This window comes from Meriones unguiculatus, chromosome 3, assembly GCF_030254825.1.
Source record: "Meriones unguiculatus strain TT.TT164.6M chromosome 3, Bangor_MerUng_6.1, whole genome shotgun sequence".
Classification (NCBI taxonomy): Eukaryota; Metazoa; Chordata; class Mammalia; order Rodentia; family Muridae; genus Meriones; species Meriones unguiculatus.
In genome coordinates, this window is record NC_083351.1 from 70,215,853 (window position 1) to 70,233,112 (window position 17,260).

General features: G+C 52.7%; 1 protein-coding gene across 2 annotated transcripts; it reads right to left on the reverse strand.

Moving 5' to 3' along the window:
• Nucleotides 1-509: 509 nt before the first annotated feature.
• Clec2l (C-type lectin domain family 2 member L) lies at nucleotides 510-16,287 on the reverse strand. 2 transcript variants are annotated; one of them, XM_021632112.1, is made up of 5 exons: nucleotides 15,942-16,287; nucleotides 6,311-6,385; nucleotides 3,419-3,585; nucleotides 2,534-2,634; nucleotides 510-1,233 (listed from the first exon to the last, which is right to left on the reverse strand). In XM_021632112.1, exons 1-5 carry the CDS (start codon nucleotides 16,120-16,122, stop codon nucleotides 1,122-1,124), a joined length of 636 nt encoding a protein of 211 aa, XP_021487787.1. In that variant the 5' UTR covers nucleotides 16,123-16,287; the 3' UTR covers nucleotides 510-1,121. The 2 variants fall into 2 exon arrangements, with proteins under 2 accessions (XP_021487787.1, XP_060236142.1); XM_060380159.1 differs by having other exon boundaries at nucleotides 6,242-6,385.
• Nucleotides 16,288-17,260: the final 973 nt, after the last annotated feature.

Consider the following 17,260-nt stretch of genomic DNA (forward strand, 5'->3'; position numbering starts at 1 on the left):
TGACGCAGAAGCCATGGAGGAGTGTTGATTGCTGGCTTGCTCGACATGGTTTGCTCACCTTGCTTTCTTAGAGAACCCAGGACCAGCACCCACAATAGTCTGGGCCCTCCCCGGTCAATCCCCTAATTAAGAAAAGCCCCTACAGGCCTGCCTACAGCTCGATCTTAGGAAGACATTTTCTCAGTTGAAGTCCTCTCCTCTCAGATGACTCCAGCTTGTGTCAAGTTGACATAAAGCTAGCCAGCACCGTAGGTGTAAATAGACATTTGCCATATTGAGTCAAATAGTAATGACGGTACCAGAATGGAGTCCACCCTTGACACAGCCGCCACCAACATTAAATGAGGCCTGAACTGGAAAATGTGTTCCATTTTGTGGCTCATGTTTTCATCCTCAGTTTCTACACAGTGCTGTTTGTCACACTGGGACAAGTGCCTCTTTCTGGTGGCCTCCACAGACTGCCCCTCCGCTCCTCTCCACACTGCGACCCTGGAACAAATGGCAGCAGATTCATAGGTGCAGTCATGTCTTTATTCCATTAGTGACCAATACAACAGCACCACAGCACAGCAGGGGTCCTGCCTGAGGACCCTGGGAAGGCAGGGAGGACAGATAGATGGGCGTTCAGCCATGGGCTCTTCTCCCCGAGGTGTGGAGAAAGCTGTGCCTGCCCGTCTCGCCCAGCAACCTGAGAGAAGCCACCGGGGAGGGCAGGTGTCTAGGCCAAAGTCATACAACCCATGTCAGCCCCTATCTGCCCCAAAGCACCAGGGCTAAGGAAGGTTCCAGGCAGAGCCAAGGAAGGGTGACCTGTTAAGAAGAGCTTGCGTGTGTTTTGTATGCATGTGTGTACATGCGTGTACACGTGTGTGCTTGTGTGTGTATGGGGCAAGATGTCTACACTACTTAGCATATGAGATATAACTGCTAAGCCACAGGACCTGCCTGGGGACAAGAGAGACCAGGAGCCAGGGCCTCGGAGCTCTGGAGCCTGAGTCGGGACAGAGGCCACTGTCCCCACTACTTCCATTCAGAGAGGGTGGCGGCTCCTGTTGGAAGCAGGTTTAGAACAGGCACTGCCCTTGGGCCTGGGCAGAGGGGCCGCCTCGGCCTGCGCCACATCACGTGTAGGCCATCTTGCTGCACACCCAGGGACGGGTCGTCAGACACTCCGTTGACACCAGCCTGGTGGGCTCCACGAAGACGCACTCCCCCATTCCTGAGATGGCGAATCTGCGGTAGAGGAGACAAGACCAAGTGCTTGCACGCAGCCCGTCCCAGGCAGCCCTTCACCCCTTCACAGGCAGCCCGTCACCCCGTCCCAGGCAGCCCTTTGCCTGTACCTCCCTCCAGTCATCCCTCACTGGGCTAGCTTCCAAGACAGACATCGGTGCACCTTTCTAGCTCAGTCCTCCGCTGACCCAGCCCTGGGCCCCGGCCACGGGGACTGCTCCACACATGTGCCACCAATGCTCTGTGCCTTCCTCACCCTGTTCCTACCCTTCCAGGGCCAGCGCCCAGGTGTCCAGCTCGGAGGCACCTTCTGCCCACCTTACCCCCACAGAACCTTGCTTGCACCTTTCGCCACATCCTTGAGGGCCAGTGTCCGTTCCCACCAGTGAGGCAGCCAGCGTCTGAGCACAGCCCAGGCTCTGCGTCCTGCTCGTCTGTGCTCCTCCACGGCACAGTGTCCGGAAGGAAGGCTGAACTAAATCATCCTCGCAGGACTGGCAGGAACAACCCTCATAATGAAGAGTAAGGCCTGGGATTCATCAAAACCACGACGCAGGGCCCTGGGGCTGTCCACCCAGTCTGCTCCCTGGTAGCTGAGAGGCTGTTGACCCAAGTGGTCAACCCCTGAGAGCCCCTTGCCTCCAAGCCTCTCTGGAACACTAAGAGCAGGAAGTTTCCAGAGGGGCAAAGAAAGGTTCTTCCATCTCTAGGCTGCGAGAGAGAAAGGGACGCTGCTCCCTAGCATCCAGACCAGAAGCTTAGCGCTCACTTCCGCAGAGGTGACCTGACTGTCCCTAAGCCTACCCTGTCGCCCAAGACCATCACCACATCATCTGGGCCATACAAACACAGCACCACTGTGCCCCCAACACCTCCCTCGGGGCACCCGAAGATGCTACCACAGCGAGCCATAACGCCAGTGGGCAGCTGTGTTCTGACTTCCCGTCTTCCACAACACATTTGGGGCCCGCTAACCACAGAAGGCACACCTCCCGTCATGCCTTGCAACCAGGTGTGGACATGTGACTAAGTTCTAGCCAACAGGAGCGGCACAGATGGGGTAGTCCCAGATGGGGGAGACCTTTGCCTCTCACCGTGAAGCTCCACAGAGCCACCAAACCAGGCCGGACTTTGAGGGGAATAAGTCAGTTTCATAACGAGACCCCGGCCACAGACCCCAGCTGCCTTCGAGACCTAGTGTCTGTAGCTGCCACATGGCCGCGCGCCTCTCCCAGAGCCGCCTCAGGGGCTCGTCTCTCATCTAAGCTCATCTCTCCCAGGAAAGGGAGCCTCTGCTCACGTGTCTGGGTCAAACGGGTCCCCGTTGACCCAGTGGAAGTCGTCCCCGACTCTGCGCAGGCCAATCCACGGCTCCCTCCTTGTGAACTTGAACAGAAATTCCTGCAGAGAAAGAGAAACCCGGTCATGGGTGCAGTTCTGTCACTGGGGCACGGCCCAAGCCAAGGCTGGCCTGGGAGGTCCTGGTGGGTACTGGTGGGCACCAGGAGGATGGGTCACTTTGACAGGAGGGTGAGGATCAACAAACCCTGGGCAGGCTGCCACACTGCTGGAACAAGACCGGAACAGCTTCCCGAGGTCGCCGCTGCTGTCCCCAAAAGTAAAAAGACCCCGTCCCCCAGCTCGCCTCTGCTAAGTAGCCGGAAGTTGGGGGTGGCTCTCATAGATTTCTGGCCAAATCTTACCCCGGCTAAAATCCTGCCTATACTATTAGACTTTCTCAAAAAGTGACACAGAAATACTGGGCACTGCAGACAAACAGAAGCTGATTTAGAGACCCGTCCTATCTTAGAAGTTCACAGAGCTCTGTCACAAAGATTCAGGGATTCTGTTTCTTCAGCCTTTCTGTTGGCAAAACAGCTTGAGGTGTTAACTGAGCCAGCACCTAGGTTTGGAGGGTAGGAAATGAGGACGCTTTTAATTGTCTGAGGGTGTTCTCGGCCTGTGTCACCCTCTTCTGGGTTAGCTCAGCAGAGCAGCCTTGGGTGACAGCAGCCTGGAGGAGGTTCAGGTGTTCAGACCCCAGGGGCCTCACCTGTATCCCCGCGCTGTACAGCAGCTGGGTGACTGGAGACAGGCAGCCAGGGGGCCATTCTACTTGGGTGTGGCTCTCCCATTGCTGTCCGGCGTGGGCCTGAGGGTCCCCTGCTTTTGCCCATGTGCTCACCAGTTCTTTCTGGCTTTGGATCACAGCCAGCGCCGCCTCGTGGGTATGGCAGTACTGCCTTCCGGTGTTCCAGTCTCTAGGCTCCTCCGAGAAGTAGTAGCATTTCCTGCCATAGAGCAGCCAGTCCTCCGGGCAGGGCGTCTCACACTTGATGCAGCCCTTGGATGCTTCGAGGAGGGGGAGGGGCAGGGGCTGAGTGTCTGTGAGTGGGCCGGCCACAGCCATGTTCCCAGTCCCTTCCCACAGCCCTCTCCCCCAGCACCCCCATTCCCCACCCCGGCCCCATCTGTCTGGCCTTCAGTGCCCTTCAGAGGCACTGCTGAAGTCGCTGTGCCACAGGCAGGAAATCCACACGAAACGAACAAGAGGGCCATTGAGGAAGCCGGCCACCAGGGGACAGTACAGGAGCAAACCCAAGGTAAGATCTCTCTCCTAACCCTAGGAATTCAGACCACATCTGAAGGCCACATCTCTGCAGCCAGGGTAGGATCTGGCAGGATAGCGTGTCACTCTCGTAACCATGCTCTTTCTCGCTGGCTCTCCATAACCCTGCTCAGCCCTGAACTTCTGGGAATTTCCTTCTAAATTTTGAGTCCTGAGCCAGGCAGATGCCTCAGTGAGTAAAGACACTTTGCCTCCAGACTTGACAACCGGATTTGCTTCCCTGGAACCCACAGAGTGGAAAGAGAAAACTAACTCCTGCAAATTGTCCCTTGACAGCTACATCCATGACCCCACCACTAAATATAAATGTAAAAAATATATAAAAACAAAAACAAACCACTAAGGGCTGGAGAGATGGCCCAGAGGTTAAGAGCACTTGCTGCTCTTCCAAACAATCTGGGTTCAATTGCCAGAACTTACACGGCAGCTCACAACCATCTGCAACTCCAGCTTTAGGGGATCCCATGGCCTTTTCAGGCCTCCATAGCACACAGACACAGACATATGGACACACACACACACAGAGACACATACACACACACATACAGACACACACAGACACACATACAGACACAAACCTCCCACACACACACACTCTCTCTCTCTCTCTCTCGGGGAAAGCAGTTCATACTGTCCTTCAACCTTCTAAGACCTCTCCTTACATGCTTACTTATACTCTGGGTCTCTTAGAAAACAGAACATGTGTTAATCCAAAAAAGAGTAGTTGTTAGTATAGCTTTGTTCTACATGTATCTCTGTCTCTTGGGCTCATCTGAGGCTTGGTTTCACTGTTAGTCCTGGCTGGCCTGGACCTCACTGTGTAGACCAGCTGGCCTCACAGAGATCTGCTTGCCTCTGGCCTCCAAGTTCAGGGATTTAAAAGCATGAGCCACTCATTTGAAATTTCAAACATAAGTTTTAGTTTTAGATTTTAGCCAAAGCCAAATTCTTTAAGGCTGACCTTGAACTCCTGATCCTCCTGCCTCTAAGTCCCCAGTCCTGGAGTAAAAGGTGTGTGCCACTATGCAGGCCTTAATGGTAAGTTAATTTTAATTCTTTTCCCCATCCATCATATGGGATTGTGATAACTTCAAATTTTATGAGCATGTGGTTTCTTCTCCTTCATATAAATGATTGATTAAACTCCTGAGTAAGATAGGCCAAGAGCACACCACACCACCCAAGGAGCTACACTGCCCTGGGGCCTACCACAGGGACACTGACGCACTGCTGGACACTGTGGGCATGCCTACTCACTGCCTCAGGTCCACTCGGGAGTGCTGGCCATGGCGTGGCTGCCTTCCTGGGCTGAGGAACAGCTGAGCTTTGCCAAAAGCACCAGACCCAGGTCCATACATTCCCTGACCTCCCAACCCAGGATAAGAATTAAGGCAAAGTGAGTCCTTTTGTAGCCTTATTCTAGGCAAAGTCAATCCAGCCCCAGTGGCCACTCAGTCCATTTGCACACACATTCAGACCCTCTGCTTATCAAACAAGTTGGACAAGGGAGAGCTTGGTAGAGACTGATCGTGTCAGCGGAGGCTCCCTACTCCTGGTCTAAGTGCTTTCTAAATATTGAAGACCAGGAGTTCAAGGTCAGCCTCAGCAACACAGGGAATTCAAGGTCAAACTAGGCTACATCAGAGCCTGTCTCAAGAAGAAAAAGAAGAAGAGGAGGAGGAAGAGGAGAAGAAGGAGGGGGAAAAGGAGGAGAGGGAGGAGAGGGAGGAGGGGGGAAAGGGTGAGGAGGAAGAGGGGGTGGAAAAAGAAGAAGATTAAAAAAACAAAAAACAAAAACCTGCAATCACTTCTGCAAAACCCGCAGAGGCCAAGACATTTTTCCAGAAGTCTCAAGAGTGCTTGGATCCCTGCTCAGAGCCTCGCTGTCCTGCTTCACCTCGCAGTTAGTCTGCTCAGTACCACACAGCACCCGTGCTTGTTTCTGTGCAGCACCCAGAGTGTGCCCCTTCATAAGGATTATTTTGAGCTGAAGACGACTGGGAGTCAACAAATGCAAGGAAAGCTGCCTTGCCTCCTCCCACCCTCCGTCCCCAATACTACCCCCAGCGCTTGCTCTAGGATCTGACATGTAGCAAGGCTCAATAGGTGTTTGTTGAATGAATGTGATGTTTAAGGTCTCATATCTCCAAACCATCACCTCCAAGAGGCGTTGTCTACCTAACATAGCCTGATCTGAATGCCCACAGCATTTATGAGCTAATTCCTTGCTACCGCTGATTCCTACACGGGCAATGAAGGGGACGTGCACAGTCGTTGTGGGACTGTATTACTTTAGGCTACAACTGTATTACCAACCCACAACTCGATTTCTCATTGCCTGTGTCCCACCCCTGAATTCCGATACATGGAGGAATTTACCTAGCTGCGCATACTGGGACCAAGGGTGCAGAAGCCACATTGCTGACACACTCTGACATGCACACTCACCCAGGATGCTCATGACCACCAGGATGGCAAACAGAAGGACCGCAATGGCCCCCAGCAGCAGACGCGTGGTAGTATCTGAAGGGAAGACAAACGGGTCAGGGTCAGGCTGCTGCCAACCACCACCACCATCCCCAGGTCCTAACAGCAAAGCCTTACGGGCTGGAAGCAAGCCTCAGGGTGGCTGTGGTGATGCCATTTGAGAACCACTCTTCCGGCCATGGGCCCAGGTCTGTCGCCGCTACCGCCCACAGGCTCCCTCGAAGGCATCACACCTTTCTGATCCAGACTGCCCCGCGGCTTTTCAGGCACACTGCAGCTTTCGCCTCCTGCCCTCACAACCCTGAGGCAGGGTCTCTGCTCCCCAGGTCCTCCTCCTGCGCCCACACCGCCTGGCACCCTGCCCACCCTACAGCATGTCACCCACCCATACCTCCAGCTTCCCCTCACTTTCATTCCCACTTGACATTTTTATCTTTTTAGTTTTTTGAGACAGGGTTTCTCTGTGTAGCCCTGGCTGTCCTGGAACTAGCACTGTAGACCAGTCTGGCCTCGAACTCATAGAGATACACCTGCCTCTGCCTCCCAACTGCTGGGATTAAACGGGTGTGCCACCACTGCCTGGCTCAATATTTTTTATCTTAATAAAGGAAGCCTTTTTGATTTAAACATAGGGTTTTCTTTTTAAGATTCGTGCTGTGATACGTAGGTTGTATTGTGATATATAGCTTGTAAGATGCATATAATACATGATAGCATTAAGTAGCCAGGCTGTCCCCATCATCTGTTCACGAAACTTTCACCTCTGAACGCAAAGGTTGCATACCCACTAACCCAGGACTCCTGAGCCCCACCTCCCAGCCACCATCCCTCTGCTTGGGCCCCATCCATTTGCCTGTCCTGCTTATTTCATGAGTGTACTCTTACGGCACTTTTGCTTTCGTGTCAGGCCCTCTTCACTTAACACGTCCTCAAGATTCATCCATTTTGTAGCATGGAACAGAACCTCGCTCCTTTCTGTGGTTTATTATTTTGATATGTGGATACACCGCATTTGGCATCTCTATTTGTGTCGGTAATTTAACGGTCAACAAGAGGAGAGGGCTGCAGGGAAGGGCTGTGTAACCAGGTTAGGCATGCCTGTGGGGTACCGCCTGGGCTGTGTTCCTTGTGGGGAGAAGCCCAGTGGGTGGCACGCTTCCCTGCCTCAGTCAGAGTGGGACTGTGAGCTGGGCACTGAGCATTTGTAAGAAATGTGCGTTTCTCTCTGCCTTGACTGTAGCGTGACCAGCTGCCTCAAGCTCCTGCCCCGATTTCCCGGCAGTTAGGAGCTAAAACCAACCCTAAGTCGTGTCCTGGCTCAGATTTTTTTTTTTTTTTATCACAGCAATGGAAATGAGACTAGGACACCATTAACCTGTTGGCAGACACGTGGGGCCCTTCACTTTGGCCATTGTGAGTCACACAGCTATGAACATGGTGGACAGATCTGTCGGGGCCCCTGCTTTTGGTTCTTTGGGGTACAGGCCTAGGAACTGCTGGATCACAAAGCAACTATGTCCAAGCTTTTGAGGAGTCATCAAATTGTGATTATAACATTTTACGTCTCTATCAGCAACACTGCAGGGGTTCCGTTTCCCCATATGCTAGCACCTGCTGCTTTCCATTTTCTTCTTATCGCCACGATTACCGTTATCTATAACATCCTTCGAGCCATGAACACCTCTTCTACATTTTTTGCCTTGGCTTTTTCTACCATCTTGACCATTAAATGTACAGATCCATTGGTGGATGTCACATTGGTGCTTATTAATTCAGCATATGAATATTGGGGAGGAAATTAACCTTCAATCCAAAGCAGCTGTCTCAGAGATGTAGCATCTGGACCCTTCTGACCTGCTCTAGCCTGGCCCTGGCTGGCCTGAGTCTCCCTAAGCCAGTGGCCTGAGAATTTCTCTGCCCCAGGCCTGTGTTGGCTTCCTGCGCTTCCTCCCCCAGATCTGCTCTTCTGCGGCTTACTCCTTCATCCTGATACAGCATCTTTTAGCAGCTGCCTCCAGATGAAGTACAATAGGGACAGAGAGAGAACTTGGTTGTGAAGAGTATGAACTGTTCTTGCAGAAGATCTGCATTCAGTTCCTAGCACCCATGTCACAAAGCTCACAGCCACCAGTAACTCCAGATCTAGATCCAACCCCCTTTCCTGGCCTCTGCAGTTACTGACTGCAGACACACACACGCGCACGCACACACACACACACACACACACGCACACACACATTAATCTGCCGTAAGTACAAGCAAACTGTGTTCGGTCCCATGGTGAATAGTACTCCTGGAGTAAGTGATATAGCCTGGAAATCATTCCTCAGAACTTTGAAAGTGTGTGATGTCATCTGGCAGCGCCAGTGTCAGTTTTGAAAAGCCTGGCTCTCTATCTTCACCGTGAGCCATTTTATTTTAATCACTTGATTGGGTTCTATCCAAGAATTCCATCCTGCACGTCACACAGTGATTGAATATAGTTACTTCTATCTATTTTAGTGGGCAATTGATGAGCCTCTTCAACCTGGAAATTCATGTCCTTCAGTGCCTTAAGAAAAAAAAATTTTTTTTCTTTAATTATATCATTGATGATTTCTTTCCTTTCATTTTCTGATTTCCTTCTGAAAGTCAAAGTCTTTAAATGTTTGAGCTCTTGGGTTGTTCCTCTTTCTCCTCCTCCTTTTTCTCCTCCTCTTTATTTTTCTCCTCCCATTTTTCTCCTCCTCTTCCCTTTTCTCCTCCTCTTCCTTTTCCTCTTCCTCCTCCTTCCTTTTCCTCTTCTTCCTTTTTCTCCTCCTCCTTCTTTTCAGCCTCTTTCTTTTCCTCTTCCTCCACTTCCTATTTCTTTACCTCTTTGGTTTATTTCTGGAAAGATTTCTTCAACTTCATCCTCTGGTCCTTCTACCAGGTTTTCCACTTCTGTAATGATAATTTATGGTGTTTGTTCCAGCTGGGCCATGGCTGTCCTCTCTTAAAGCAACCTCTTCCTGTTTAGTGTTGCTGCATTCCCTGTTTCTGAAGATACTGAGTTCTTTGACAAGAGGAGAGGTGGGAAGAATGTTCACTCCTACCCGTGTTGTTCAGGGCTGAAGCAAAGGAACTAGACAGTTCCCTAGAGCCTCTGCATCCGCTGTTATCTGTGGGAGCACAGCAGTACCCCCACAATCCTGGTACCAACTTGTCTTGGTTAGGGTCACCATTGCTGTGATGAAACACCAAAGCCAAAGCAACTAAAGGAGGAAAGGGCCTATTTAGCTTACGCTTCCTCATTGCTGTTCATCAGCAAAGGAAGGCAAGACAGGAACTCAAGCAGGGCAGGAACCTGGAGGCAGGAGCTGATGCAGAGGCCATGGAAGGTGTTATATATAGGCTTGGAGAGGGCTCCTCCTAAGAAGGATGGGAGAACACCCTCCACACTTAGCATGTAAAGGTGGACTCCATGGCCTTCTCCTTATGTAGCCCTGTATAGCACCCTGATTCTTGAGTTTTACCTCAAGTTCCTACCAGAGATGGGGACAGGCTATTTAGATCTGGAGTGCTTATCTCAAAGATATTCCATACCCTTCTTCCTATTTTCAGCCCATCTTCTGGCATTCCCCTGTCGCTGGGTTTTTGGGTCCTCGACCTGAGACTCCTATGGCTCCTGTGTTCTTTGGTCTTTCTCAGGTGGACCTAAGTCCATAACCACTCAGCCTGACTCACAAGCTCTTAGCTCCAGTTGTTACTGTGATCAACATTTAAAATGTCCCTCACCTATTTGTTAATCACTGCTAAAGGGGTAGAGAATGGAATCCTGCATTCAGACAGTGGTCTTGACCTATGAAGCCCACAAACATTCCAGGTTCATTCCTTTAAGCAAGGTCAGTGCACCAGCGGAAATCCACTGGGCACCACAGAGGTCTCTAGGTGTCTATACGGGCCTACCTGAGGTCTATGCTGGGTTCTTCCAGGAACTAAGCTGAATTCCTCAGGGGTCAATACTGAGCTCCACTCACGCCTAGCTGCCCTCACAGTTCTGCCATGGGTTGTATCAGGGTCCACCAGTAGTTTCCTCCAGGGGTCCATGCTTGTCTTTTCCAGGAGTCTATCTGCACTCCGCTGATGAGTTCTGCACTAGCGTCTCCCAGGGCTCTACAGTGAACTCAGCTAGAGAGCAGATTCCCCAGGGTCCCCATCGTATTCCTCCTGGAGTCTACACTGCCATCCACTAGAGGCCTACACTGTCTGCGCCAGGCTCCATCAGGAAACTACACTCAGTTCATTGGGGGCCTATTCTGGGCTCCATCAGGAGTCTACACTAGGTTCCTTTAGATGTCTATGCTGGGTTCCTCTGGTGACTAAGCCACATTTCTCAGGGGGTCTATGCTAAGTTCTACTGGGCTCTGCACTAGGTTCTTCCAGGGGACCATACTGGGTTCTTCCATGGGTTCTCCACTAGTGTAGAACACTAGGGTTCTTCAGTGCCCTGGGTCCTGCTAGAGCCTGCACTGGATTCCTTGAGGGGTCTATACTGGGTTCCTGGAGGGTCTACTCTGAGCTGCAACAAGAATCTATGGCTGTGCCCGCCAGGAGTCTGGGTGGATGGCTTCAGCCAGCATGAGAGCAGAGACTGAAGACTACCCTGAAACATGGAGCTCTTCCTCACTGTGCTGCTGTCCTCAGTGCAGGCTCAGCACAGCCTGCACCAATGGGAGCAACACATGCCACAGGGCAGAGCACACTGCTGCCCAGCCTCCTCTCTCCTCCTTCAAACCAAGGTGCCAAGGATGTACATGGTGAGTTACCTTCTGAGGATGTGAACACAGCATCTGAAAGCACTTCATGGGCTCCTGTCTAGACTCTGCCCCATTCTGGACGTGGACACAAAACATTACAGAGCATCTATTCTGCTCCACTTTCTCTATCTCAGGATGTATCTCTTGGGTTTTTATGAGACACCAATGCACACAAGACCTTCCCTATCTGTGGGTTCCTATCTGCACACTCAACCAACTCTAGACCAAGATACGGAAAAGCTGCATCAGGACTGGATGTGTGCAGACTTTCATGTCATGTTGTTTTTCCTTGAACAATACAGAAAAGCAACTAAGTATATAGCATTTACATTATACCTGACATTATAGTGAATCTAGAAACGTCTAAAGCTTCTACCATGTGAGCAGATTCTATGCAAGCATGCCATTTGAGCTCAGGCACTTGAGCATCCCTGGATCTGATGAAGCTATCTGGTATTGATGTCCTGTGGCTGCTGGGGGAGAATGACACAGTGCTTAGAACTGTGACTTACATGCTGTGTACTGTGTGCCCTCACTATAATGGTGGCGAGCCCTAAGCTCCTTTGGATTAAGAACTGTGCCGTGTTCCTTTGGGTTCCCAAGAACAGCACAGATTGAGATTCAGAACTACATGAAATGCAGTGTCTCCAGCCAGCCTTACAATTCAATCGGGTTAGAGGAACTCGGTAGAAAAGGAGGGTGTATGCACGAATATACGCCACCAAAACTGAGGAGCCTCTTCTCTCTGAGCAGTGTGGACAGAAGGACACCCTGGACACGGTCCTCACTGGCTGCCTTTCAGAGGCCTGGACCCAAACAGGTGGAGTCCGTGTGGTGCCTGCTTCCTGGAACACATAACTAAGTACCAACAGCTGGGTGGCTTCAAAAATAAGGAATCCTCATAAGAACCAGAAGTCCATGGCTGGGCACAGCGGCACACGCCTCTAATCCCAGCACTTGGGAGGTAGAGGCAACAGATCACCATGAGCTGGAGGACATCCTGGTCTACAAAGAGAGTCCAGGACAGCCAGGGAGAAACCTGGCTCAAAAAAACGAAAGAAAGAAAGAGAGAAAGAAAGAAAGAAAGAAAGAAAGAAAGAAAGAAAGAAAGAAAGAAAGAAAGAAAGAAAGAAAGAGAGAAACCCAAACATTGGGGTGTTAGCTGGACCATGCTGTCTTTGAAGCCTCACAGGAACCTTGCTTGATTCATCCAAGCTCCTGGTGCTTTGGTAAAAGCCCTTGGCTCATGACTTACCACTTCACCCTCAGTCATTCTTAGCGCATGGCCTTCTAGGGAGCTGCTGTGTTTGTCTAAGGACACCAGTTCATATTGAATTGGGGCCCACCGACTTCATTCTGGCTTCCTCTTAACTAATCATGCCTGCCCGGACTACAGTTCCACCAAAGGGCACATTCTGAGGTCCTAGGAGTTCGGGCTCACCAGGGCGCTTGTGGTATGAATGTAAGACAACTTTTCACAAGCATCTAACTTGGTGACCGTCTCACTATGCAATGGCCCACCCACATAAGCTAGAGTTTACAGGTGCAGGTTATCTGGGCTTCTGAATGCATATGATGTGGCCTAATATTAAAAAGAACAACTGGAAAACACTGGCTTTTCATACGAGACAGAACCCCCTCGTGCCCATACCTTTAAAAGGCTGTGGCTGATGTCTTAAACCATCTGGGGCACAGCCGGGCCAGTATAATCCTGACTACATAAAAAACGCTAAAATGTGGAGCTTGGTAAGTTTTTTTAAATTTTACGTGGCTCTTGCCAAATGCATGTGTGTGGTTTTGATGAGGAAGTTGTGGGTTTGTGCCTAATAAAAAAAACTTTCAACATTAAAAATTCAGAATTGGTGACCACTGAGAAATCTATAGAACCTGAGGTATGCAGCGTCACGCTGTCCCCTCTCCTACCCGAGAACACTTTGCCCCACACTCAGGCCCAAGGCTAGAAATAGCCCTATCTTGAATCACCTTCAGGGTTTCAGACCCCAGCGAGGCATCCGCGTGCTGCGTCAAGTTACCAGCCTCCGCCTGCACCTCAAGTGGAAGGACAGACTCACACCACAGCGAAAGCGGCCTTCACCAGGCCAGCTACTGGGTGGCTTTCACGTTCAGGGAGGACTGCCTTCTAGACCTCAGCCTCTGACTGAAGCTCTCCAACCCCTTAAGCCATGAAGAGGGCAGAGCTTTCCCTCCTGAGGGTGGCAGAGTCCTCTGATGGCCTCTGAGGGGGCAGGAAAGGAGAGCCATGTGCTCAGAAAATGCAACCAGATTCTCCCTAGTTAGCTCTTCTGAGCCCAGCGTCCTTGGTCGCACAGGAAGAGGAACCAACTTTCCATATCAGAGAGCCTGGCAGCAAATCCCTCGGGGGTCTCATGTGTTAGTGCCAGTGTGTCCTTGAGGGAGATATTTAAGACTCTCCAGTGCTGATCCACTGGAGATGAGAGTCAGAGAGTGACTAAAGTATACCCAGCCCCATGGGCAGGTCACAGCTGCTGGGGACAAAGTAAGATCAGGGTTCAGGGAGCTCTGGGGGTTCAGCTGTATCATTTCAGATGCTCCCCTTTCTCTAAGATAGGGGCCGGACTTTAGTCTGCAAGCCCACTGGGCCCCCAGAACCACCCCCCCTTGAGGCATATTAAGTGAACTGAAGTGGGGCAAGACCAGCCTCCAGGGCAAAGGACTCGAAGGGCTCCAGCTGAGCAGCAGGTCATCCGTTCCTGGCCTCCTCACCTAGGCTGTCAGGCTCTGTGCTCAGGGAGCTGGGGAAGGAGTCACCACGACAGAACCTACACTCCAGACCTTTCTCTGATTAGCTCCATAAGGTGGAAGCTGTGACATGAGTCTCAAGATGGGCTTCAGCTGGTGGGGACCGGTGGCTCAAGTTTACCTTTAACCTCTTTGTAGCTCCCCAAACTGACTCTGCCCCTGTTCTAGGGTCTCTGAGGGGGCTGGATATGCCCAGGGCCTAAGATGGTGTGTTAGCACCACTCTCCAAAGAATGAACAAGCCAGCTCAAAAGTCCCATAAAGCAGCAGCCACTGGTGATGACCAATCCCAACCCACGAGCTCTCCTCTTCGGATGGAGAAAGGGCACCAACAGACAAAACAGAAAAAAAAGTCAGCAGGCCAAGACGCTGAGCACCCCAGAGCCACTGGGACGGGATGCCCGTATGTGCACCAGAGACTAAAAAGGGGCAATGGTGACATCAGTAGGGAGCCATGCCAGTTCAGATGAGGTGAGGCCGGACAACAGGAAGATGGCAAGTACAGCGGTGCTGGACCACCACACAGAGCTTGCTTTCCTCCTGCCCAGCGTGTGGCCTCTTCCTCAGCTGATGGGCACAGGCCGTCAGCCATACCGCCAGTAGGAAGGACAAGAGTCGATGTATTCAGGGCCAGAGAGGAGCCAACCAGCCACACTACCCTGAAATAACCCTACCCGATGGAGCTAAGGGTGAATGTTAGAAGAGCTGACCTTTCAAATACTTAAAAAAGAACAAAGAAATACAGACTAGAGAAGGGAGTGGCATCAAGAAATACCTTTGGTAGGAGGCAAGCTTAGGTCACAGGGAAAACCCAGACACTAGCCAGACATGCTAAAAGTGCATTCAAGAGGGGTTGGTTGGCCTTTATTCCATCCAAGTGTCTGTTCTGAGCTGGGGCTCCTTTGAAACGGCCTTGCTTCTGGGGAAACTGTGTCTTTACCTCCATGGCTCCTAACCACTATTGGGCTTCTTCGGAGTCTGCACAGCCCTCCACAGGGCCCTTCCCAGGCACTCCCTCACCTCCATCACCTCTCCGGGCACAGGTCCTCTCCAGACCACCACCCACCTTCCTCACTGACCAGCCTTCCACAGCGGGTCTTCTTTATGCAAATCTGCTGTCTTAACCCCTCAACCGCTTCTTCAAACAAACAAACAAACAAACAAACAAACCTCTGTTGCCTGGCCTTGCTGCTTCCTCAGATATATCCATCTCATATTCTCTCCCTCTTCTCTCTCTCTCTCTCTCTCTCTCTCCATTCCTCGCTCCCCATGCCTCCATTAGTACCCAGCACCCTATGGTTCAGTTATCCACAGGTTCTAGCTGGTTCCCGCCACCTGCCATTGTTCCTTGACCTGGTGCACGCTTGCCTGTCCCACACCCCTGAAAGACCGCCTCCCTCGGACTCTGTCCCTGGCTAATGCTACCCAGTTCCTACCGACTAGAAGCATGAGAAGCACCTGGAAGGTGACCAACTCCAGCATCATCTCCTGAACATCACTCACTGGAGTCCGATTCAAGTTTCCTTAAAAAGTCTGTGAACTGAAGCCTCTTCCCTCACTGTCTCCTGGAGCGCCCGGGGTCATCCCTGAACCAGTACGACAAAAAGGAATAGGTGGCATCCCAAAGTCGCTAGGAGGAGCTTCTGGGGTTTCTGCTACACCAGCCCGTCACCAGCAATGAGCCCCTCACGTCCCCACAGGGTGCAGGCACCACCTCAGGGAACCAGAGCTTTTGCTTTAATGAAGCACTGTTTTCTCTGCTACAGATTCAGGCCAACACGCTGGTGCTTCACACGGGACCCAACTAAGGCTTGAAGCACGAAGCGTGCTCCAAGGTCAAAGAGGCAGCAAAGACTGGTAAAGGCAGTGACCGGAGGTGGTCCCCAGGGCCCCTTCCCCCTCTTACAATGACATCTGCCTGCCCCTAAACGAGTGAGTCCTCCGAACCACCCTCCCCTCTGCGAGCTGTCAAGGTGACCGGCCACTTCCCGGGTCCCGAGCCGGGGGTCCGGGGATGGAAGGCTGCACGCTTACCCTCCAAGGCCGCCTTCCAGCTGGTGCTGCCCTCGTAGCCTGACCCCGATCGCCGGAGCAGCCCCTCTGGGCCGCGGGCTTCGGCCTCGGCCGGAGAGCGCGGCCTGGGCGCAGCGGGCGCGGGGCGGGCGGCGGGGGGCGGCGGGCGGGCGCGCGCGGGGGGCTCCCGGGCCGGCTCCATGCCGCGACGCGCGCGCGCTCCTGCACCGGGCTGCGCGGCCCGGCCCCAGGCGCACTCGGCGCTGCGCGCGCCCCGCGGGCCCCCCAGGCCGGCTCGGTGCTCCGGGGCCGCGGGCGGCGTCCGCAGGCCGGGGCTGAGCCCGGCTCCCCGCGCTGGAGCCGCTCGGGTCCCGCTGTGCGCGCCGCAGCCTGCGCGCCGAGCCCCGCGCGGGGGAGGAGCCGGGACTGCACGGGAGCCGCGACGGCGGGCGGGGTTGCGGGGAGGGAGGACCGCTCAGGTCACCAGCCCCGCCACCCGGGACAGCTGGGAGCCAAGGCGCTCCTCCTCCCCAGCCTGAAGCTGGGCGTCTTCTGTGGGGGGTTCCCTGGACACGGCCCTGGCAAGGCTGCCCCCGGGGTGCCCTGGAGGCAGAACAGACGGGTGGGATCTGGGACTTGCAATGGAGAGAGACACATCCCGCACCCCCGAAGCCAGGGGGACAAGGCAGAGCAGCGCTGCAGCCAGCCATCTGTTGTGATTCAGGGACTTTCCCCCTCATTTTTGGCTTACGTGTGAATGTTTGCGTTTGCAGGTGGAAGCGGGAGGTCTTCATTGGGTATATTCACTCTCCACTTTTTTGGCTCTCACTACACAGTCCCGGAAGGAACTAGCTGTATAGACCGGGATGGCCTCTGATTTCATAGCCTGCCTCTGCCTCCCAAGTGCTGGGATTAAAGCCATACACCGCCACACTTGATAGCCCCTTATTTTTTTGAGACAAGGTCTCTCACAGCCTGGGCTCACCAGTTCAGCTAGACTGAGCTGGTCAGCCTGCTCCATGGATAGGTCTCTCTTTGGCCCCCACTGCTGGTTTTCAGATGCTTGATAATGCCAGCTCAGCTTTTGCATGGGTGCCGGAGATCTGAACTCACGCTTCATGCTTGAGCTGCAAGCATTTTGAGTACGGAATCATTCCCTCAGCCTCTCTTTTGGGATTTTTGAGACTGGGTCTTGTTATGTAGCTCTGGCTGGCCTGCAACTCACAGTAGACCAGGCTAGCCTCCAGCAGGCCCTCCTGCCCTAGGATTACAAGTTCGCGCCATCACAACCGAGCTAAGCTGCAGGAACTTGTCAAACAGTAGCTGACACCCTCCCCCAG